Here is a 25,360-nt window from a genome sequence, read left to right as displayed (position 1 = left end):
AGTTTGAGGCGTCGGAAAACAACACGAGGACTGGGCTCTTTTGCTCCAACCAGAGGCCCTCCTGGAGTCTGCGTACGTTGTTCCACCACTGCAGGTGTGTTCTTATGGGATTCGTAATTGGAATACTTTCCCTGTTGAGACTGTCCCCTTTCTTCCAATGCCAATTGAGATGAAATTGAAGGGGGCGTAAGTGTAGCCTCCCCAGTGGCACAAACTTCTCCAGTGACGAGAGGGTCCCCAGAAGACTCATCGACTCCCTCACTGAACTGATGTCCTTTTTTATAAAGGCACAAAGCTTTAGGAGAGCTGATTGAATCCTTGCAGGCGACAGAAAAGCCTGAAAAGTCTGACTCTGAATTTTCATCCCCAAATAAAGAATCTTCTGGGATGGGGTCAGCTGTGACTTCTTTGAACTCACTAGGAGTCCTAATTCCTTTGACAAATTCAATGTCTGCTGAAGATCCTTCAAACAGCGATCGGCCGAGGGGGCTCTTATGAGCCAATCATCCAAGTACAGGGAGGCTCTGATGCCCCTTGAGTGTAGCATGCTTGCCACATTCAGCATGATCTTCGTGAATACCAGAGGAGCTGTGCTGAGACTGAAACATAAGGCCTGGAACTGGAAGACTTCCTTCCCATACATGAACCTCAGATAACGTCTGCAACTCGGATGTATTGGGACATGAAAGTAAGCATCCTGGAAGTCCAATGATAGCATCCAGTCACCCTTCCTTACTGCTGCCAGCACGGTTTTCTGAGTTTCCATGATGAACTTCGAATTCTGGACGTAGCTGTTGAGGGCACTTACATCCAGAACCGGTCTCCATTCCCCTGAACTCTTGGGAACCAGGAACAAACAGTTGTAAAACCCTGGCAATTCCAAGTCCCGCACCCTCTCTATCACTTTTTTCTCTAGCAAGAGAGACTTCTGAAGTCGCATGGCTTGCCTCTTTGGGCCTTCCCTGTATTTGGGCGAGAGATCCATAGGATCTGTGGCTAATGGAGGTTTTGAGAAGAATGGGATTTTGTATCCTTCCTTTAAAACAAGAACGGACCAAGGGCCCACTCCTCTTCTCTCCCAGGCCTGCCAGAAGTTATTCAGCCTGGCCCCTACTGCTGTCTGAAGGAGAGGGCAGTCAGACTCTGCCTCGACTGGATTTAGCTCCTCTTTTCTTGGACTTCTTCCTGTCAGGCCTGAAGTTACCCCTTCCGGCAAGTTTACCACAAAAGGGCTGAGTGGACTGTGAAAATGAAGCAACTTCCTTTGCTCTACAGGAAGGGAAAGAAGTAGGCAGCACCTTTCTAGCTGTCTTGGCAACCAGATCATGGGTAGCCTTCTGAGTCAGCGCAGCGGCAACTTCCCTTACCAATTCTTGCGGGAATAGTGCAGAAGACAGTACCCCAAAGATTAACTTCGATCTCTGAAAAGGAGTGACCCCCACGGAGAGGAAAGAACACATAGTTGCCCTCTTCTTCACGACTCCGGCTGTGAATAGGGCAGCCAATTCGTTTGAACAGTCCCTAACTGCCTTGTCCATGCAGGACATTAGTTGAATGAGGTTACTAGTGTCAGTGCCTTTCAATTCCGACACTTTCCTCCCCAAGGCTCCCAGAGACCAGTCCAGAAAGTTAAACACTTCGAAAGCCCTGAACATGCCTTTCAAGAGATGGTCGAACTCAGACATAGAGCATCACACTTTAGTCTTCCTCATAGCTAGCCGATGAGAAGAGTCTACTAGGCTCGAGAAATCTCCCTGGGCAGAGGCAGGAACTCCCAAGCCTAAGACTTCTCCTGTCTCATACCAAACACTAGACTTGGAGGCTAGTCTGGCAGGAGGAAAAGCAAAACATGTGTTGCCAAGGGCTTTCTTCGAATCCATCCATACTCCCATTAACTTTAACGCCCTCTTAGAGGAGCGAGAGAGTACCATCTTCGTGAACATAGACGCTCTTGCTGGTTTACCAAGGGTAAATTCCGAAGGCAGAGAACGCGGAGCTACAGGAGTAAAATGGTCTGGGAATAACTCCATAAAGACCAGCATTAACTTCTTGAGATCCATCGAATGTTGAGGCGGTTTATCCTCTACTCCCTCCGAGATATCATCCAGCGTTTCATCCGGGGAGAAAACCTCATCCGGCTCCTCTTCTGAAAATTCAGCCGTAGCAGCATTGCCTTGTTCAGAGAGGCGACGTTCCTGTGCCGGCGCATCAGCGCTGAGATGGGCACGTTTGCGCTGTTCAATATTCCCATCTTTATGACGTTCACTAGCCTTGCGTTTGCTGTCACGTTCGGTTTGTGGAATAGTATCCAACTTACGCGAGGCGACTCGAGGCGACAAGGGTCGACTGACGTGTGGTGTCATGGATTGGCCGACGCGTGGAGTCATGGGTTGACTGACGTGTGCCGTCATGGGCAGACTGACGCGCGGCGTCTGACTAACGCTGACGCTCCGCAGTGTCATGGGTTGACTGACGTGTGCTATCATGAGTAGACTGACGTGCGGTGTCATGGGTTGCCTGACGCTGACGCTCCGCGGTGTCATAGGTTGACTGACGCGTAACGTCTGTCTGCCGCTGAAGCTGACGCTCCGTATCGCGTCCGCTTCCGTCCTGCCGCTTAGCGGCCCGTTCTGTTGTTTGGCGAACGTCGTCGCGTTTAGCAGACTGACGTTCGGCGGTATGAGCGGTCGATTGATGTTGAGAAGCAGATCCTTAACGAGACGCATCCACCTCAACCTGCCGTTGAACACTGCGGCTGGGAGATCGCCTGTGCGACAACGCGTCAGTACCGGAGATAACAGGCCGCCTGTGGGACAAGAGGTCTAAAACGGAAGACTGACGCCCAACCGCACTGCCAACAGCAGGCCGATAAGATTGCAAAAGCGACGAGAGTTGCTGCTTCATGCCCAACAGCACAGACCATTTGGGATCACCCCTAGGTGACACGCGTGCAGCCTCTTCCAATGTGAATTCGCCTTCCTCATCGCTCCCCACTTTCGGGATACGAACACCAGTCTGATGGAAGCGGCGGTGCATGAACCGTAACACCAGAACCAGGGATCAGCTCCGAATCTGACTGCACCAAACCTTTATCTATTTCAGAACCCACGTCAAAGCGTTTCACAGGTGAACACTCGCCAACGGACTGAAAACGCTCAGGTGTATCCCAATGGCTACAGCCTGGTTGTTGCAGAGGAGAATCGTGCCGCTGTACCACTAAGAGGTCTAGAGGCTTGACGCCAGACCTCGTCACACGAGACTTCATCCGAAGATGGCGATGATGCACTAACCTCACCTTTCCTATGGTGAGGGTGAACGACCTGTGATAGGACAGCAGGAACGCTCGAGGGGACGTCTACGCGATTGATGACGCCTCTCATTCCCTTTCGCCGTTACTTCTCCCATGGGTTCAGGAGCTTGAAAGAGGTCTTAGGCTAGGCGAATGACAGGATCGCGCAGACCCACCCTCCACAACACTGAACACATTAGCCGAACTTTTAGCACTTGATAGGTCGCTTGTGCGACAACTTTTAAGCAAATTAATTTCGGACATAATTTGGTTCTTGTCCGCCGCTAACGATTCAACTCTTACGCCGAGAGCTTGAATTGCGGACACCATATCCTTTAACGTAGGTTCCTTCGGTTCCTGATCTACCACTACGGGGGAAGGATTAGGATCAATGACATTAGATACAGGAAAATCTACAGAACGAGAAGAACTGCGTCTAATTCTGTCTCTCTCTAGTCTCTGAGTATAGCGCTCATAAGCTAACCACTCACTTTCAGTCAAAGAAAAACATTCTTTGCACAAATCCCCAAAAGTACAAGTTTTACCCCTACATATTACACAAATCGTATGAGGATCAATAGAAGCTTTAGGAAGACGAGTATGACATCCTTTAATACACTTCCTATATACAGGGGAGGGGTCGGCCATATTGAAGAGTTACGAGAGATCAAAACAAAAACAAGGGTCAAAGCTATCTAAATAAACCCACAACAACAAAGATTTCAAGATAATATGAAAGAGAAATCAATAAAGTGAAAGCCCAAAACCAAAAGACAGTGTACATCACCAAATAAACCGTCCAAATCAAAGTAAGTTACGAGTGAATTCCAATTGTTCCAGCCAGCAATGGCGGCAGAGAAGGTCTGAATTGGTTGGAATAGTTTGGCCTGTCTACTGCGAGGGCACTAGTATACACCTGGCATATCTGCGATTGCCGCGAGTTTTGAATTTCTACCGGGCGTCCAGGGACTTTAGCCATTCTTATATAACCAGTGGGTAAGTTTTATGTTTAAAATAAACAATTTTATTAAATCTACAGTTCAATTATGTAGAGATTACTAATATTCTTATGACAAACATTTTTTCTTTGAAGGACAGCTAACACTATAGGCCCAAAGTTTACAGCATCCGGAAATAGAATCCCACTCACCTTAATTTCTTGTTCAGGAAGATTGTTATTCTGGTTAGCATGAGAAATTAGAGCTTCAGAAAACTGTCCAACAGCTACTAGGATAGATGGTATACATTCCTTAGCAAAGTCTGTATTGCTCTTTGCAATAGACATAACTATACCAACCAAAACTTTGAAAATCTGAAAATTTGAGAAATGCAATGAACATAAGTACTTCACTGTAGCCACACACTACAATGAATTATATTTTGAAGAAATAACTGAATTTCTAAAAAAAAAAAAAGTTTCATTTCAATGCTCACATAGTATTCATTGTGATACATACTTTGAAAATAGTAGTACTGTAATAGTAAATCTTATGGTATGGAAGGGTTAATAGTACAAATTCAATACTCATTGCAAAACCAAAAAAAATTCTTGTTCATCATGAAAATCTGTAAGCATTCATAATATATAATTCCTAGTCAAAATGAAGTGATGTAATATAAAATCTTGTTCATTAATACTGTAGAATAAATTCTATAAAATAAATATATCTTTTATTCTTCTGGAACAGTATCTTTAAAAAATACACTATGATCATACACCAAGTTCAGTTTATCTACACAACTGGTAGGCCTATGTGCCAATGTTAAAGTTTCACTAAAAGTAGTTCAAGTAACTCTTCCTTATTTCATTGTTTATGCTATTTTTCCATACAAATGCCATACATGAACTGCCTCATCCTTGTAAATATTAGCCTTTCTAAGAACTTCCAATCTTTAGTGAAAAATAATGGGAAATTAATTCTGTTTTATATTTGCAGAAAATGCTATATAGTAAGTTTATCTATTTCTAAAGTCCGTGAGAGTAGTTTCTAGTTATCATTGACGACGGAAATAGTATTTATTAGTGATATTTTTCTTCATATTCTTGTAGCAAAACTTTGAGGACGCTATCTCGGCTTTATAGTTATTGACATTCTCAACAATTTTCTCCATAATTTACAAAGATATTTCACATCCAAAGATATTATTGGAAATAAAAATAGAAATACATTAATTTGTTCGGAGGAATTCAATTTTTAAGATTATTTGAAATTGTTTAATTTTCAGTTGAAGAAAAAGAAAAAATATAAATATCAAATGAAAAAATAAATAAAATTCCTTCCAGTATTATATGCACACTCCATTTAGCATTATTCATGGCAATTAACATAATTCAATTCAGTATTTTTTAGGAAAAGAAAAAAAATTATTTTTATTTATAAAAGAATTAGTTCTGACTAATTCCAATAAAATTCACATACAATCACTAGAGTAATAATACACAACATATGTTAAAATCATGGAAATCCAATGATATTTAAATGACATTTAACGATTTAGGCTTTAACAGCGAACGATCCCTCAAACTTGAAATTACCTTAATTGAACTTGGCTTAAATTCTTAAAACGGATTTTGAGCGAAGCGAAAAATCTATTTTTGGGTGAGATAGCCATGTCGTCCTGATGGAAGTTCCTATAGGGTAGCTTCCTTGGGTATATTTGACTATGGTGATATTCCCAGAGAATTTACCTTAAGGTACCCAGAATTCTAACTCCTGGAGCGAATATCCCACATTAAATGAACCAGGGATATCGCGTAATATCAGAGGACGTATTCTTGACACGCCACATAGCAATCTGCACCCCGAAGAGAATTAACACTTCGAAGGGGTCAAGTGGCAAGAAAACGAAAAACAAGAAAGAAAGGAGAGCCGCTAGCAAGGCACCTCTCCCATCGCGCTTTGTATGCGTGCATAGCGCCGCCGATGGCGCCATCTGTATTCCTTGTACCGATACAAGAGGTGCTACAGATACTGAATATAGGGAGGGGTCCTATAGCCCTTTTTAGAGAAAAGGAAGGGCGGGTCCATCAGGACGACATGGCTATCTCACCCAAAAATACATTTTTCGCTTCGCTCAAAATCCGTTTTTTGGGCTCAGGCCATGTCGTCCTGATGGAAGTATACCAGAGCACTACTGTATCTGTGGATTCTCAAAACGTGCCGTACTCTCAAGAAGGTATTTCCCGGTCAGGCTAGACCTAGAGACCTAAGATGTTACCGTCATACATCTTTTCATCTAAACATAGACTATGTTAGTGCTTCCTGCCTCCTACAGGGAAGTCATACTAGACTCTGGAAAAGTCTCAAAGAGTACATATACCTATGTATGAATAACAGACAAGCCAATATAGTGGTGTCACTCTATATTATGTAAAGCAAAGTTTGTAAAAGAACCGCTGTGTCGATATGAAATACCGACAAGCTCCCCGTTCGATTACTGGATTGGACAAAGGTTTATACCCGGGTAGGAGGAAAACTTGTACATCCGCCACCATCCCTTTAGGGCATGAAGTCCTCCCACTAGGGGAGAGCATAAACCAATGAAATTATTAGAATTATTCATGTTAGTTATACATAGTTTACGTAATGCTAAACCATTTTCTAGTAAAATGACACGGGCGAATGAGACGCAAGGTTCACAAGAACTAGTTTATTGACAATCAATAAAACTAAAAACAGGTTAATCAACAATTATACATATATAAGAGGAGGATAACCAACAAATAAGCATAAGGATCATAGTAAACAGAAAATTGTTTATCTGAAAGAAAAAACATTAGCGCCACTTTTTTAAATAACGAGGTATTAAAATCATAAAAGTCTGTCTTACTATGCAATCACACTGGCGTTGGAAACGCTTGGCACACGTGTCTGCACTTATGCTAGGTTCACCTTTGATTATTGAACAGTCAATGTGGGCACCCTAGAGCCCTAACACTTAGTCTGTAGAACAATCCGTGACTATACACCCACCCTAGAATTAATCGTCCCAATTAATTTCACTGTTCCTCGCAGAGTTAAACAGCAGGTTTGACGACACTACCCACTGCTACCACAGACCTCTTTAGTTGCTCCACTTGCTTCGCATAGTGCCGAAAGAAAACTCTGGAAGACTTCCAGCCAGTGAATGAGCGAAGATGTTCGAAATCCATGTTATTAAAGGAATTTAAGGATGAGGCAACTTTCCTCGGATCGTGACCTGCGGGTGTACTATCTGGATCCACTCTACGAATAAAATAGGTGATTTTCACCCTTAGTTGTTTCAGAGATAAATTTGAGCCTGATGTTTCTCCCCTGAACAGTTGACCTCCCCTAAAGTCTGAAGTTCTACGAAGATAGACCTTTAGGCATTCCACTGGACATAGAGATGCATCTTCTTTCAGAGGGCAGATTCTCCAGGGACCCACCTGTTGGTGGGTAGCTCGTTCTTGGCGAGAAACGTTGGGTCTGGAAAAAGGTTCAGTTCTCCCCCATCAAAGAACTGAACACGACCTTCCTCTCGGGAGAGGGCTACTATTTCACTAACCCTAGCCCCCGAAGCGAGTGCAAACAGAAAAATAACTTTTTGGGTCAAATCCTTTAAAGCACACTCCTCATTGTTCAACAGCGAAGCGAAATGAAGAACTTTATCCAGAGACCATGAAATGAGCTTTGGAGGTGCTGATGGTCTGAGCCTAGCACAGGCCTTCGGAATTTTGTTAAAAATGTCGTTAGAGAGGTCGACCTGGAAGTCATATAAAATGGGTCTTGTCAAGGCGGATTTACACGTTGATATTGTGTTGGCAGCTAAGCCTTGACCATGGAGGTGGATGAAGAATGATAAGCAGAAGTCCGTCGAGATCTTTTGTGGTTTCTTCGCCTTGACAAAGGACACCCACTTCCTCCATGATGACTCATATTGTCTTCTGGTGGATTTGCACTTATATTCCTCTAAAAAGTCTATACTGTCTTTTGAGATCACGAAACGCTTTCTCACCGCCAGGGAGAGAAAATCATGAGCTGCAGGTTTCGGGTTTTCAGTGATGAAGCGCAGACAGTCGACTTCTGAACTCGCTGGGTCAAAACTGGATCTGGTAGCGGTAGACACTTCAGCCGTAGTTCTAATGCCAGAGGGAACCATACGCTGTTCGGCCACTTGTGAGCCACTATTGCCGCTACTCCCTTGAAAGATCTCAGTTTGTCGAGGACCCTCAATAGAAGGTTGTGAGGAGGGAACAGGTAAATCCTGGACCATCTGTTCCAGTCGAGGGACATCGCGTCCACTGCTTCCGCTAGGGGATCGTCGTACGGGGACACGTAGAGAGGTAACTTCTTGTTGTCTTTCGTCGCAAAGAGGTCTATCTGCAGTTCCGGGACTTGACTCAAGATGAAGGAGAACGATCCTGCGTCTAGGGACCATTCTGACTCTATCGGTGTGAACCTGGATAGAGCGTCCGCCGTCACGTTGCGAACTCCTTGAAGGTGAACTGCTGACAAGTACCATTTCTTCTTTTCCGCTAGCCGGATGATGGCCAACATCACTTGGTTGAGTGAAGGAGACCTCGATCCTTGTCGATTCAGGCATCTCACTATCACCTCGCTGTCTAGTACCAACCTTATGTGGATCGAGCGGCGAGGGGAGACTTTCTTCAAGGTAAGGAGTACTGCCATGGCTTCCAGAAAGTTTATGTGAAATTTCTTGAATAGATTTGACCAGGTTCCTTGGGCCTTCTTCCGGTGAGAATGACCTCCCCATCCCTCCTTCGAGGCATCTGTATGAATAGTCATAGAGGGGGAAGGTGGCTGGAGAAGCACCGACTTCTTCAGTTGTTTGACGTGGGACCATGGCCTGAGAAGCGTACGTAGACGAGGCGGTACTGGCCTTATCAGATCTCTTCGTGCGTTTGATGCATAATTCCTCCAAACTCTGGTTGCATCCTTTAGCTGTGCTCTTAGCACTGGGTCTGTTACTGAGGCAAACTGGAGAGAACCCAGCACTCTCTCCTGTTCGCGTCTTGATATTCTTTCGGAATCCAGAAGTCTCTTGACAGAACCTGCTATTTCCTTCCTCTTCTTCGCGGGGATGGAGAGTTGGTGTGACACTAGGTCCCAGTGGATTCCCAGCCACTGGAACTTTTGAGATGGAGAAAGCCGAGACTTTTTTCTGTTGATCTTGAAGCCTAGATGTTCTAGGAACTGGATCACCTGTAAGGAAGCTTGCAAACACTCTGTCTTGGATGCTGCCCACACCAGCCAGTCATCCAGGTAAGCAAATACTTGGATTCCTTTTAGGCGTAATTGTTTGAGAGCTGCGCTCGCAAGCTTCGTGAAGATCCTTGGGGCTATGTTTAGCCCGAATGGCATGGCTCTGAAGGCGTAGAGTCTTCGATGTAGCTTGAATCCTAGGTAGGGGAGAGTCGACGACAGATTGGAATGTGCCAATAGGCATCTGACAAGTCTATGGAGACGGTAAATGCCCGCTTGGGCAGTAAGGTCCTTATGTGTCGCAGTGTTAGCATCTTGAACTTGCTGTTCACTATGAACTTGTTGAGTGGCGACAAGTCCAGAGTGACTCTGAGTTTTTCTGAGTCCTTCTTGGGAACACAAAACAGCCTCCCTTGGAATTTGATGGACTTTACCCTTCGGATAACTCTTTTCTCCAAGAGTTCTCGAATGTACTCTTCCAGAACGGGAGTGGAGTGTTGGAAGAATCGTGGGCACGGAGGTGGAGTGCTGTGCCAGCTCCAACCCAGTCCATTCTTGAGTAGGCTGTGGGCCCAGGGATCGAAGGTCCAACGATCCCGAAAAAGATGGAGTCTCCCTCCTACCGATAGCATTTCATTTTGGTTGCTGTTGACCTGAGGCCTTGCCTCCTTGACCGCGACCTCCCCTAAATCCCCTTCCCCTTGAGGGGCGTCTAGACGAACCTCTGGCTGATCCTCTAGCTCTTGCTCGAAAGGTAGTAGACTGCCCTTCGAATGCTGGGTTAAATGCCGGAGACTGTGTAGTCACGGCTTGGGGTACCCACTGGTACGTGGCCAGGGTTTGTGCCACCATCTGGGGCACTGTGGTCAAAGGGAGTTGTTGCTGCTGCTGTCTGAATGGCTTGGCTGGCCGAGAGGGTAGCCTAGGCTTCTTAGTCTTCCTCTTTGGTTGGGGACCCTCATCCGGGGAAGACTTTCTCTTGAGAGATAGGCCCCACTTCTGGAGAAGGTTTCTATTCTCCGTGGCGGCCTTATCCACTACCTCCTTGACCGCTTCACTAGGGAAGAGGTCTTTGTCCCAAATGCAGGAGGAGATTAGTTTCCTTGGCTCGTGTCCCACCGTAGCCGAGGCGAACACGAACTCCCTACAAGTCCTCCTAGCTTTGACGAAGCTGTAAAGGTCCTTCGTCACTGTGGCTAGATGTGTCTTGGCAACTACCATAAACATTTCTTGAGCCTTGGGGTCATTTGCCATCATCTCCAGAGTCGTTTGCAGAGACATTGAGGCGGCAAGTCTCTAGCTCCCTACGCAAAAGAAAGTCAGACAGCTTCGGGAGGTCTTCACCGAACTGACGTCCGGCAATATCGGCCTCCAACTTCCCGACTGAGAAGGTAAGATGGACGTCCTTCCAGTCTTTCTGGTCCATGGGTAAGGTCAAGGATAGGGGTTTACACTCCTCAAGGGAGGGGCATGGTTTAACTGCCTCAACCGCTTTCAAGACAGCCTTAAACCCTTTTTGCATGAAGGGAAAGGCTCTAGAAGGAGAGGCCACAAAGGAAGGGTGCTTCTTACTCAAAGCGGGTACCTTTGAGTTTGTGAAGCCCCTCTCTTTCATCGTGCTTGACAGCAAGGCTTGAGCTTTAACATGGTCAAAAACTATGACCTCCTTCGGCTCCGTCTCTTCCTTTGAGGCTGGTTCCTTCCTTAGGCGGACATAGCAGTCCGGATACGACTCCTTGCTGGGCCAGAATTCCACCTCCTCGAGGGGGACTGAGCCCAATCTCTCCAAGATGACGATCTTTCCCGTTGTCATAGGCATGTGCTCGGCATACCTCCAAGAGTTGGCATCCGGGCATAAGGGAAGGTCCTTCACATTGAGCTTCTTCTGGGGCCCACGTGATGCTGCAAATCTTCGCATCTCCAACTTCATTGCAGCTGCCTTCTCATTATTTTCCTTCTGCATCTGTTGGATCATCCCAACGATGGAAGAAAGGGTCTTTCCCAGATCCTCTGGGAGAGCGGACGATGTTGAGGGAACAGGTTCAGGGGCCTGAACCGGGGTAGCCGACTCCTCGTCGAATTCCTCCTCTTCATTGTCTGGAGCCTGGGTCAGCTCCTCTTCCTGGTCTTCTGCCAGAAGGTCTTTTTCAGTGTACTCGGACACCTCCGACATCCTATCGTCCAGCTGGATGTCTTGCAGGGCGTCCGCGACTTCAGCATCCACCAGGATCTGAACCAACGGCATCTCCACTTGAGGCTGGGGAATCACTGCATCTGCTGATGCTTTGGGGAAAAGATAAGCCCTCATCTTCTCACTTGGAAGATAGGGGCCAGAAGTGTTCTTCTGGAAGCCCCTTACCCAGGTTCGAAGCTTCTCCCTTGCTGCGTCCCTTGACTCTGTCGTCTTAGGGGTGTCAAACGCCTCGGTAATCAGGTTTGTGCAAATAGTACATACCTGCGGGTCCCAATACCAGAGATCACCTTTGGAGACTGCGCATGCTGCGTGCCTCCTACACAAGTCATGTCCGCAGAAGTTCTTGCTGCGGACGTTGTAGAATAAACTTCCACACTTCGGATGGTCCTCCTGTAAAGAGAAGAAAATTCCATGAGTGTCAAGTGAACAACATATCACTCGATAACTAATGTTAAGTATACATAGCTTAAAGTAATTAAGCTAGAAAGGATAGAAAGGAAAGAAGGGAAGACACACACTTGTATTTCCTGCCCAGTCAATTACTGTAACCTTCCAGATAATAAAATTTCATGGTTATTCTATACTAGAGTAACCAATAAGGTATTTCCAGAGGAAAATAGGTGTAGCTCACACCAAAATAAGTAATTTTAAAATACTGAATAGTTAGAAAAGAAAGAACTCACTTTCTTTATCTGTATGGTTTCACCAAAAGGCTGTACAAGACAACACAAGAGTGTTAGAAAAACTTAGTGTTGTAACATATTCTATACCATAGTTCTCTCCATGCAGTATATCCTATACAGAAAAATACTGGCTACAGTATATAAAATAATGTGCCGGCCGGCACGTACCTTAAATTAGTTCCAAAGTATACTACTTTTAGACTATTGGGTGGAAGAGCGCTGGTTCAAATATGTGTGCCGGCCGGCAACTAAAATGATAGCACCCGGCTGCCGGCCGGCAGATCTATGGTGTTCTTCTAATGCCGGCAGGCAAGGGTATACTATCAATGCCGGCCGGCAACAAAAGAACCAGAGAACTTCCAACTGCCCGGCTGCCGGCCACTCAGGCCAGCAGCCGGGCTAGGGTACAAACACTAGAAGAGAAACAGTATGGATGCCGGGATAAGAGACGGCACTGCCTCATAGCCCGGCAACCAGAAAGGAAGAGGAGAATGTAAATTCAGACTTCCGTTTGTCCAATGCCGTCTGGCTCTACAGACATACATGGATGAGAGACCAAGGGAGGTCTGGGGAACACTCTAAAGAAGAAGGCCTTTGTCGGCCGGCAAGGGACTGAGTCAAGTACGCATCCTAACCTATGCTAGGTACAGATGTAGAATGACGGACAGAGATGTAATGGCCTAGCTAAGGAAAGAGGGGGAAGGGGGAAAGAGGGTCCTGCAAACTTTGCTTTAGAAAGGATCACTCCGCAGCCAAGAAAGCTCATCTTAGCTCAGGGGGAATCTCCCTCGGAACTAAAGCATGGTTGGTGTTGTTATTCACAGGAAAGAAGGATCTCATCCTTCACACCAAGAACAACCACACTGGACTAGTCTGCTAGATCACAAAAAGAAGGAATCATCTCGTACAGAAACCTTCAAAAGTGGTCTAAGGAGGCAAAGCCTCCTGTGTCTGCTCTAGACCTAGCAAAGGAATCTCAATCTCTATGCTAGAAAGAAACAGACCCAGACTAAGAACTCTGATGTCCTGCCCCCTCCTGAAGCCAGACTTACTGGAAACAGGAAAGAACAGAAACACCCTAATATAGTTATATCTAATGTTAATTCAGATAAACCATTAGGGTTAAGCCCAAGGCTTAAACAGAGGGAAAAGGGATTGCACATATTCTCTGAGGAGAAGAGAGCAACCGGGGAATGAGAGAAAGTATACTAGGGCCCCATAGGCAACTAGCCTAGGCGCGAAGAGAATCGATTACCTAAATCACCGAAACTCACTCATATACTATCTTAGAAGAAATATCAACAATATCTTAAATGTATAAAACTGCCTAAAGCTTCAATAAAATTTTAAAACACTCGGAAATCTGAATATCATGCATGAAAGTACTAGGGCCAAACGTCTAGGCTACAAAGCCTAGCGTAGGCCAGGATCGGTAAATCATTCGCCGAAACGGAAATACTAATACAGTGGTACCTCTACATACGAATTTAATCCGTTCCACAACCGACTTCGGATGTAGAAAATGTTCGGATGTCGAAACGAATTTTCCCATAAGAATACATTGAAATAGGATTAATCCGTGGCTGAGCCCAAAAACCTATGATAACTCCTTAATAAATTACAGTACTACACAAAATTTCCCATGAGAATAATGCACACTAAATTAGATAATAGACATGTAAAAAAGAAGAATTATCAAAAAATGATGAATAAGAAACGAGTTTTTAGCGTCACTTTACCTTAGAAACTCCAGCGCAGGTGTTGTTGGTCTTGCTACGCAGAGAGGAGACGGACGGGCGGCGAGGAGATAGAGAGGTTAACTACGATAAACGTACACTACCGTAACTTATTCTAACTTACACTAAGTGAACTTTAACATAACTTGGCTTATTTATTTTTTTTATTTTTGTATTTTATATTTTTTTTTACATTTTCTTTTTTTCTTTTTGATGATTAATTTTAATCACTTTCACTCTCTCCACTTAAAATTGATTGAATTTCTTTCGCTTCACTCTTTGCCGTTTTCTTTGAACCACTTCCATCCTCTTCATCACGAGTTCGCTTCGTAGTTTTTTTAGAGAAACTATCGATAGATAGTTGCTTGGTACAGGTTTTCAGAATGTTTCGAAAGTGAGTTAGGCAAACATCATCGAACTGCGCAACTACACGACAAACCTGCAATTTTTTTGGGTGGTATTTATCGATGAAGTCGACCACGTCTTGATATTTTCCTAACACCTCTTTTATTTACACAGAACCTAACACATGTTCTACCTCCTCGATCCCTTCCTCGTCATCACTCATGTGCTCAGACATAGAATGGAGTTCCTTGAGCTCCTCTGTGGTAAGTTTGTCGTGATGTTCGGCGACGAGTTCCGTAATGTCATCTGCGTCGACCTCCAGACCCATGGACTTGCTAAGGGAGACGATTTCCTCTACGTCTTCCGCTGCACCCACCACGGGATCAGGTTCGGGGTCAAAACCTTCGAAATCTCGGGGAGAAACTGCAATAGGCCACAGCTTCTTCCAGGCAGAATTGAGGGTCCGTCGAGTTAATCCCACCCAAGCATGATCTATGATCTTCAAGCAGTGCACGACGTTGTAGTGGCTTTTCCAAAATTCACGCAAAGTTAAGTTTGTGCTTTGCGTGACATTAAAGCACTGCTTGAATAGGTGCTTGGTGTAGAGCGTCTTGAAATTCGAGATGACTTGCTGGTCCATGGGCTGGAGGATAGAGGTGGTATTCGGTGGAAGATACAGCACCTTTATGAACTTAAATTCATCGAAGATATCATCTTCAAGTCCGGGGGGTTGAGCGGGTGCATTGTCAAGGCATAGCAGGCACTTTAAAGGCAATTTCTGTTCATGAAGATACTTCTACACAGAAGGGCCGAAAACTTGGTTAACCCATTGCACAAAGAACTGCCTAGTGACCCAGGCCTTCGAGTAGGATCGCCAGAAAACATGAAGCTGGTCCTTATCCACGTTGTGTGCTTTAAAGGCCCTAGGGTTCTCAGAATGGTAAACCGGTAAGGGCTTGACTTTAACCCTGGATAGGTACGATGGGTCGTTCGCGACCCCGAGCGTCAAAAAAAAACAGGTTTTTCTCACGTGACTCACCCCTGTGACTGAATTTGTGGGTGATCGACCTGCAGGAGGTGTCTCCCCTACACGCTCTAGTAGTGTCCAGATGTGCATTGCTGTAGCTGTACTCCTTCCCCGATTTCTGAGACGCGTTGGGGTCGAGCGCGACCGAGTTTACCCTTCTAAGGTAATTTGCATAATTATCAAAGTTATTACGTATTATGAAATTGTCGTAGAATGGTGCAACTTGTATAGGTTATCAGTTGTGGAAAGTCTTGGTGGCTTGTTTGGCTACCATGTGCATGATTTTTTTTTTAAGTTAAAATGTCGTTCATTACCACGAGGACCATTTTACCGCGAGTGCCCCTTTTTCATTTTTTTTCATTTTTTTGCCAAGTCATTTTTCCGTAAGATATTGCCAAATAGTGTCGTAAAACTTTTGCTTGTTTAGTGTTGGAAAGTGTCTAGATGATCTGGCTACCCATGCATGACTTTGTTTTTGTCAGATACGACGTAGTTATTGGTATATTGGGTATTTAACTGCGGTTACCAATTTCTGTTTTTTTTCAATTTGTAAAAATTACTACGTAGTAAGGAATTGCCGTATATTATTCATTTTTTTTTCATGTTTATGTGTTAGAAAGTGTGCCTTGATGGTTGGGCTAACACGTGCATGTCTTTTTTTTTATCTGAGATGCCGTATATTAGAATGTCGGGCATTTTACCGCGAGTACCCCTTTTTCATTTTTTTTCATTTTTTTGCCAAGTCATTTTTCCGTAAGATATTGCGAAATAGTGTCGTAAAACTTTTGCTTTTTTAGTGTTGGAAAGTGTGTCTAGATGATCTGGCTACCCATGCGTGATTTTGTTTTTGTCAGATACGACGTAGTTATTGGTATATTGGGTATTTAACTGCGGTTGCCAATTTCTGTTTTTTTTCAATATTTGTAAAAATTTACTACGTAGTAAGGAATTGCCGTATATTATTGATTTTTTTTTTCATGTTTATGTGTTAGAAAGTGTGCCTTGATGGTTGGGCTAACACGTGCATGTCTTTTTTTTTTATCTGAGATGCCGTATATTAGAATGTTGGGCGTTTTTCCGCGAGTGGCCCTTTTTATTTGTTTTGCATTTTTTTGCTTAGTCATGTTACCGTAAGGAATTGGCAAGTAGTGTCGCAAAACTTATATTTTTATAGTGTTGGAAAGTGTTTCTAGATGATCTGGCTACCCATGCCTATTTTTTTTTTAGCCAGATATGGCGTATATATAAGTATGTGTTCGATTTTCCTGTGATTGCCATTTTTTCGTTTTTTCCCATTTCTTTCAAAATTACTACGTACTAAGGAACTATCACAGAGTAATGATTCATTTATATGTTTATTTGTCGGAAAATGTGCCTTGATGGTTTGCCTAGCACGTGGCTGAAATTTTTTTTTTCTGAAATGCCGTATATTAGAATGGCCATTTCTCCACGAGTGCCTCTTTTTATTTGTTTTGCATTTTTTTGCTTAGTCATGTTACCGTAAGGAATTGGCAAGTAGTGTCGCAAAACTTATAATTTTATAGTGTTGGAAAGTGTTTCTAGATGATCTGGCTACCCATGCCTATCTTTTTTTTTTAGCCAGATATGGCGTATATATAGGTTTGTGTTCGATTTTCCTGTGATTGCCATTTTTTCGTTTTTTCCCATTTCTTTCAAAATTACTACGTACTAAGGAACTATCACAGAGTAATGATTCATTTAGATGTTTATTTGTCGGAAAATGTGCCTTGATGGTTTGCCTAGCACGTGGCTGAATTTTCTTTTTCTGAAATGCCGTATATTAGAATGTTAGCCATTTTTCCGCGAGTGCCCCTTTTTATTTGTTTTGCATTTTTTCGCTTAGTCATGTTACCGTAAGGAATTGGCAAGTAGTGTCGCAAAACTTATATTTTTATAGTGTTGGAAAGTGTTTCTAGATGATCTGGCTACCGATGCCTATCTTTTTTTTAGCCAGATATGGCGTATATATAGGTATGTGTTCGATTTTCCGGTGATTGCCATTTTTTCGTTTTTTCCCAATTCTTTCAAAATTACTACGTACTAAGGAACTATCACAGAGTAATGATTCCTCTAGATGTTTATTTGTCGGAAAATTTTGTTTACTTTTTTTTTTATTGAATATCATCAAATTTTTTTAGCTAAAATATTATATTGTTTTACATTTTTTTTTTCGATTTTATTTCCCTTCAAAAAATTTTTTTTGGGTCAGAATTTCAATTTTATAGTCGTAAAATAATCGACAATTATCCAGCAACCCACCATACAATTTTTATGCATATCCAATAATAATTAGATTAGTAAATAACACCTTGAAATTGACATACCCTTCCTACATTTCAAGTGGCAGATTAGGGAGTCTGAGTCAGTGTGGTTGGCGGCCATTTTGTGGACATATCCGAAGCGTAAGCTGCCCTATCTATATATATTCTTGTTCCCTATAGAATTTGTGATATTTTGGTATATTTTTACCTGCATAAATATCATATTATATATTAAATATATGTATTTTTTTACGAAATTTCTAAGTACTCAAAAAATTAACTTTAGATATGGCCCCTGATATAAATGTAATTTACAAAATAATGAAGATTTTTTTACATATTTCTATTTTAGGATAACATATGTTTATTCCCTAAAAAAATTAGCAACTTCCTATTTCATTTGGGTACCCAAAAAAATTCATGAAATTTGGACAAATTTTTTTGGCCAAAAAAAGTTACTCTTTTTTTCTCATTTCAGATCTTCACCTCCATGGGTCTGACTTCATCCAAAATACATCAAGATGTATCCTAAACATTCAAGAATCAATTCCTAAAAGGATTTGTGTATATATGTATAAACTTTTTTTTTATGAATTTTTATGTCAGGTCTTTTTTTTTTCTACTTAATTTTTTAAAATATTTATAATAAATAGTTTTTCTGCAGATGAGTAGTATTTATCTTTACAGTTGTTTTAAGCATTCATTGAAGTTTTTTTTGGCAAAAGAAAAAAGGAGGTTACTGCAAAAACTGATTTTTCAAGAATTTTTTTTGGCGTCGGGGTCGTTCGTGTCCGAGTATACCCTTAAAGGGGTGTCCGAGGAGCGTACCTATCCAGGGTTAAAGTCCCCGCTAGCGTTGGCACATAGGACAAGAGTCAACCGATCCTTCATTGGCTTATGCCCAGGCAATTTCTTCTCTTCGGCGGTGATGTAGGTTCGACTGGGCATCTTCTTACAAAACAGCCCGGTTTCATCACAATTAAACACTTGCTGCTTTACGTAGCCTTCTTCCAGCACGATCCTTTCAAAGTTCTTGACAAAGTCAGCTGCAGCCTTTGTGTCCGCACTAGCAGCCTCTCCGTGGCGAACAACTGAATGAATCCCAGACTGTTTCGTAAATTTCTCAAACCAGCCACGAGATGCCTTGAAATCGTCTGAGGAAGGTTCGGTTGAACTCTCCCCAGCATCACCCCCAAAGCTCGCCTCCTTCAAGTCCGTGAAGATGGTGTGCGCCTTCTCGCAGATGATGGTTTCGGTGATGGTGTCGCCAACAATCTCTCTGTCCTTGATCCAGATTAGCAGAAGTCGTTCCATCTCTTCTATGATAGGGCTACGGCGTTTTGAAATAATGGTGATCCCCTTAGAAGGTTTCACTGCTTTAATAGCTTCCTTTTGTTTCAGGATTGTCGAGATCGTCGACATATTACGGCCATATTGTTTAGCAAGTTCACTCACGCGGACGCCACGCTCATGTGTTTCAATACTGTCCTGCTTTACGTCTAAAGAAAGCATTTCCTTTTTCCTTTTCTCACCACTACCACTACCAAAACTAAGCCTTTTAGGACCCATACTTTACGTAAATTACCGTAAAAGGATGCACGTAAAAAATCACGATTAAAACAGTACAATAATAGCAGAACGCACAGGGCACAACCGCAAAAAGCCAACGAGAACAGAGGACTGACCCAAGCCACGCTAATTGAGGGTCCCTCCGAGGTCAAAGTGCTGCCTTCTATCGGCGGAAATAAAAAACACATCCGGCGCTATGAGTACCAACTACGCGTACGGGTATTGTTTACTTTGGGTGTCGAAAAAAATATTCGGGTGTAGAGTAGGAACGTGTTCGAATTGTACTTCGCGTGTCGAAAAATTCGGATACAACCGGTACGATGAGAATTGCTTACTTCGTGTGTCGAAATAAAATTCGGGTGTAGAGTCAAAAATTTGCTCGAATTTTACTTCGGATGTTGGAAAATTCGGATGTAGAGGTTCCACTATAGCATCATATAAAGAATTCCTATGTAGAGCTAAATAGCTAAAATTATTAAAGCATAACGGCCAGGAACGTCGCTCTGGCTAACTGAATGACTCATGCATGGCGAGCGACAGCGTCCAGGATGCCTCCGATAGGCAACAGCTCTTGTAACAAAAATATCGCTATCGAAATATCTTAAAATCACCAAGAGCTTACATTTATACATAAAAGAGATAATACTCAACTTATCAGAGGCAGAAGAGGTTGGAGAAAGCATCATGAGGTTGAAAATAATCCAAGATAAGCGAGTAACACAGGGAAAACAACGAGTTGTTGAGCTACGCTAAAAGGAATACAAATGGCGCCGTCGGCGGCGCTATGCGCGCATACGAAGCGAGATGGGAGAGGTGCCTTGCTAGCGGCTCTCCTTTCTTTCTCGTTTTTCGTTTTCTTGCCACTTGACCCCTTCGAAGTGTTAATTCTGTTCGGGGTGCAGATTTCGATGTGGCGTGTCAAGAATACGTCCTCTGATATTACGCGATATCCTTGGTTCATTTAATGTGGGATATTCGCTTCAGGAGTTAGAATTCTGGGTACCCTAAGGTTAATTCTCTGGGAATATCACCGTAGTCAAATATACCCAAGGAAGCTACCCTATAGGAACTTCCATCAGGACGACATGGCCTGACCCCAAAAAACGTTTTATTCCTAATTACTTTTTTTATTTGTATTTTTTTTACTGTTTGAGAATTGTACATATCAGCAAGATACTCGACTCCTAATGGTATGCCAACTCTCATGTTTCTCAATAATTCAATATTTTACCTCTCTTGTAATCAAGCGTTTTTTCTTTACACTGCCAACATTCCCACTCTCTTTCTTAGGACCCATCACTTATTATGAAGAATGTTCACAAATACTGTAGTGTTAAAATCATGTAATTAACAAAAAGATAAAACGAGAGATGTGTACTAAAGCCGATCATCAGGTGAAATGAAAGAGTGATGCGGCTTAGAGCAACCCCCAGTGCTTGGCCACTTAGCGTTTGCATCTGTAAGTGTGCTCTTATCTCAATGCAAAAATTTGCTCGGCAGCTTGCTCGTATCTCGGAATGCTCATATGCTGGAGCGCCCATATATCAAATTATTACTGTTTAGGTAACAGTATTAAATACAAATTTAATACAGTACAAAGGGCCAACCTTTTAAATTATTTTTTTTTATGTTTTCCTTCTAGATAATTTCTTTTTTCGTAACCAAATTTCAATTAGTGGTATAGTACATGCGTAACTTTAAGGTATTAGTTTTTAACTATATTTTGTTACTGTAGTGTATCCTGTAGTAATCCAGTTTTTCTAGGTGTATATCTTCCAATGGAGAGAGATAGGAATTAATTGGAAATCTCCTATTCTCCGCAGTGTTGATAGATTCAGATCTGGATGGAAATTGTTCATTCCTACGATGACTGAAGACATTTCCTGGTGGAACTCCTTTGATTCCGAAGAGAGAGAGAGCGAGAGAGGGAGTGTGAAGTTGACACCAACTGTATTGGAGACAATTAATAATTGTCAGTGAAGGAAACTGGGATCAAATGTGAGGATCACCAATGAGTACTGTAACAGGATGTCGACGTTCACACCTCTGGAACTGGGGAGGTCTACTGGCTAGAGCTGCCAGTTATAATTATATGTGAGGTCAGGAGAACGCACACATTAGTATGTGTGTTTAGCTTTTGCAGGCGATAGTCTCATGTCAAAGAGAACTCACACTCGTTCTCTTACGAGGTGCTTGAGAGTGATGCACATAACGTTGCGATGGAGTTAATCACCTATTCTAAAACCTAACAAGCTGAGCACATGCCAGAGGTTTAGTAAGGCTAGTCCTTCTAGCCATGCCAGCGCATTGAAAAAAAATCTTGCAAATGCTCCAAAGAGCTAGTATGCTCCAGTGAGAGTCCTTCATTCAGCTTGAGTGCACAGGTCTGGGTGTGGCGCATATGGTTGAGGCGCATGTTGGTGCGGCGTGTGTGAATGAGGCTCATGTTGGTGTCTGGATTAGGCACATGTGGGCATCGGTTAGAAGCTCGTCTGTGTTTTTATGGATGATGAAGGTACAGGGGTCAAGAAAAAGTTGATCACTTGGCAAGCACTTTAAAAAGGGAGTTGATTGCAGTCTAAGCCTGACAATAAATAAAACAATGCAATCAATTTCTGATTAGCGAAGTTGATAACTTTGATTCAACAGCACTGGCAAGGAGACCTGTTGCTTGCGTGTATCCAAAGAGGCATACAGAATTCCTTCGGGAAGGAACTTGTACCTTCGACATCAGGTAAGTCTAACTCAAAGGCAACAAGGGGGAGAATCCTGAGTTCACCTTTGGCCAACCGATTGAGTTGTGGGAGACATGGTATCCTTAGGCACGTTTCAAATTCAAGGGCAACGTCCCAAGATGCTATAGCATTATACTGGGAACAAAGTCCAGGAGTAGAGAATAAAAATGTTAGTAAAAGCTTGAAAAACTGCCAAACTCTACAGCCAGTGGACAAACGTCAGTCTCCACTGATAGCTGCTATCAAAGTGATTACTTAGTGAGCAAGCAGAAGGGCGTGGCTTCTCCCAGTTCCTGGCCAGGTAACTAGCAGCCAACTGTTTACACCTTGTTATAACAGTTTTAACCACTGTATTCTCCACCTTCACTGTTATCTCCTAAGTAAAGGACGAGGGTTTGTATTTGTTCCGGAACAAATTATTATAATAAAAATAATAACCAGCACCATAAGGCATTTAAGTGTATAATATGGGCAATGGGATCACCTTAGAAAAATGATATTTTAATTATAAAATAAATTTTTGAATATACTTACCCGGTGAATATATAATAGCTGCAACTCTGCGGCTCGACAGAAAACACACTCAAAAAACTCGCGAGCGATCGCTATGAAGGTTGCGGGTGTGCCCACCAGCGCCAACTGTCGGCCAGATACCACTCTTGTATGTAAACAAAACCTTCAATTCTTCTCGTCCCGCTGTGTCTCTATTGGGGAGGAAGGGAGGGTCATTTAATTTATATATTCACCGGGTAAGTATATTCAAAAATTTATTTTATAATTAAAATATTTTTAAATATTTAACTTAGCCGGTGAATATATAATAGCTGATTCACACCCAAGGAGGTGGGTAGAGACCAGAGTTAATTATGTTTACAGCGTATAAGCTAAGAGTTTTTTCATTTTGACAGTTATCAATATAACAAAACCAAAATAAATAGGTACCTGGTAAGGAAGTTGACTTAGACGATTACTCTGCCTTGTAAGTCTGTCTTCCTCACGGAGCCCAGCGATCCTCTTAGGATGCTGACAGACTCCCAGGAGCTGAAGTATCAAGGGCTGCAACCCATACAACAGGACCTCATCAAACCCCTAATCTGGGCGCTCTCAAGAAATGACTTTGACCACCCGCCAAATCAATCAGGATGCGAAAGGCTTCTTAGCCTTCCGAACAACCCATAAAACAATATTAAAAACATTTCAAGAGACAGATTAAAAGGATATTGGAATTAGGGAAGTGTAGTGGTAGAACCCTCACCCACTACTGCACTCGCTGCAACGAATGGACCCAGTGTGTAGCAGTCCTCGTAAAGAGTCTGGACATCTTTTAAGTAAAATGACGCGAACACTGACTTGTTTCTCCAAAAAGTCGCGTCCATAATACTTTGCAGAGATTTATTTTGCTTGAAGGCCACGGAGGTTGCTATATCTCTAACTTCGTGCGTCTTAACCTTAAGCAAACATCGGTCTTTCTCATTCAAGTGAGAATGAGCTTCTCGTATTAAAAAAATCTGATAAAATATGACAAAGAATTCTTTGACATAGGCAATGAAGGTTTCTTAACTGAGCACCATAATGCCTCAGATTTCCCTCGTAATGACTTAGTACGAGCTAAATCGAACTTAAGAGCTCTAACAGGACATAATACTCTTTCCAGTTCGTTGCCTACGATCTCTGATAAGCAAGGAATATCAAAAGATTTAGGCCAAGGACGAGAAGGCAGTTCATTTTTGGCCAGGAAACCAAGTTGAAGTGAACAAGTGGCTTTTCTGTAGAAAAGCCGATGTTCTTACTGAAGGCATGAAGTTCACTGACCCTTTTAGCCGAAGCCAAGCACACTAGGAAAAGTGTCTTGAGGGTGAGATCCTTCAGGGAGGCTGAATGCAATGGCTCAAACCTGTCTGACATGAGGAACCTTAGGACCACGTCTAAGTTCCATCCAGGAGTTGCCAAACGACGTTCCTTAGAGGTCTCGAAAGACTTAAGGAGTCTTGGAGATCTTTATTGTTGGAAAGATCTAAGCCTCTATGTCGAAAGACCGAAGCCAACATGCTCCTGTAGCCCTTAATCGTGGGAGCTGAAAGGGAGCGAACCTTTCTCAGATGTAAAAGAAAATCTGCGATTTGGGCTACAGAGGTACTGGACGAGGACACAGATGCTGACTTGCACCAGTCTCGAAAGACTTCCCACTTCGACTGGCATACTCTAATGGTAGAAGCTCTCCTAGCTCTTGCAATCGCACTGACTGCCTCCTTCGAAAAACCTCTAGCTCTTGAGTCTTTCGATAGTGTGAAGGAAGTCAGACGAAGAGCGGGGAGGCTTTGATGGACATTCTTTACGTGGGGCTGACGTAACAGATCTACCCTTAGAGGAAGACTTCTTGGAAAGTCTACCAGCCATTGAAGTACCTCGGTGAACCACTCTCTCGCGGGCCAGAGGGTAGCAACCAACGTCAACCTTGTCCCGCCGTGAGAGGCGAACTTCTGCAGTACCTTGTTGACTATCTTGAATGGTGGGAATGCATATAAGTCCATAAAAGACCAATCCAGTAGAAACGCGTCTATGTAGATTGCTTCTGTATCTAGGACTGGAGAGCAAAAGATTGGTAACCTTTTGGTCAACGAGGAGGCAAAGAGGTCTATGGTTGGTTGACCCCAAGAAGCCCAAAGACTCTTGCCCACGTCCTTGTGGAGGGTCCATTCCGTGGGTATCACCTGACCCCTCCGACTGAGACAGTCTGCCAAGACGTTCAAGTCCCCCTGGATGAATCTCGTCAACAGGGAGATGCCTCGAATTCTAGACCATAAGAGAAGGTCCCTTGCGATCTCGAGCAGCGTGAAGGAGTGTGTGCCTCCTTGCTTGGAGATGTACGCCAAAGTTGTGGTGTTGTCTGAGTTGACCTCTACCACTTAGTTTCGAAGACGCTTTCTAATATCATCAAGGCCAAGTGGACTGCTAATAGCTCCTTGCCGTTGATGTGCATGCTCTTCTGACTTGAGGTCCACAGACCCGAGCATTCCCGACCGTCCAGGGTCGCACCCCAACCCAAACCCGACGCGTCTGAGGACAACACGTGGTTTGGGTTCTTGACTGCTGGGGATAGTCCCTCTCTCAGACTGATATTGCTGTCCCACCATTTAAGGCATGCCTTTATTGGTTCGGAGACTGGGAATGATACCATCTCTAATGTCTTGTCCTAGTTCCAGTGAGAGGCTAGATGGAACCGGAGAGGCAGAAGGGGTAGTCTCCCTAGTGAGACAAACTGCTCCAGGGATGAGAGAGTCCCTACGAGACTGTTCCAACTCCTGACTGAATAAA

At 43.3% G+C, this 25,360-nt stretch overlaps 1 protein-coding gene across 1 annotated transcript in view; it reads right to left on the bottom strand.

Moving 5' to 3' along the window:
• Positions 1-4,322: 4,322 nt before the first annotated feature.
• Positions 4,323-25,360, bottom strand: part of LOC137637028 (uncharacterized) — a 190,338-nt gene continuing 169,300 nt past the window's right edge. The window contains exon 12 of the mRNA XM_068369337.1: positions 4,323-4,601. Within this exon, the coding sequence (XP_068225438.1) occupies positions 4,323-4,601 (279 nt within the window). The remainder of the gene's footprint in view (positions 4,602-25,360) is intronic.

The sequence above is a fragment of the Palaemon carinicauda genome, unplaced genomic scaffold, assembly GCF_036898095.1.
Source record: "Palaemon carinicauda isolate YSFRI2023 unplaced genomic scaffold, ASM3689809v2 scaffold5, whole genome shotgun sequence".
In the NCBI taxonomy this organism is placed as follows: Eukaryota; Metazoa; Arthropoda; class Malacostraca; order Decapoda; family Palaemonidae; genus Palaemon; species Palaemon carinicauda.
The sequence above is the reverse complement of the archived record's forward strand: the minus strand, read 5'-3'. Positions and strand labels throughout refer to the sequence as shown.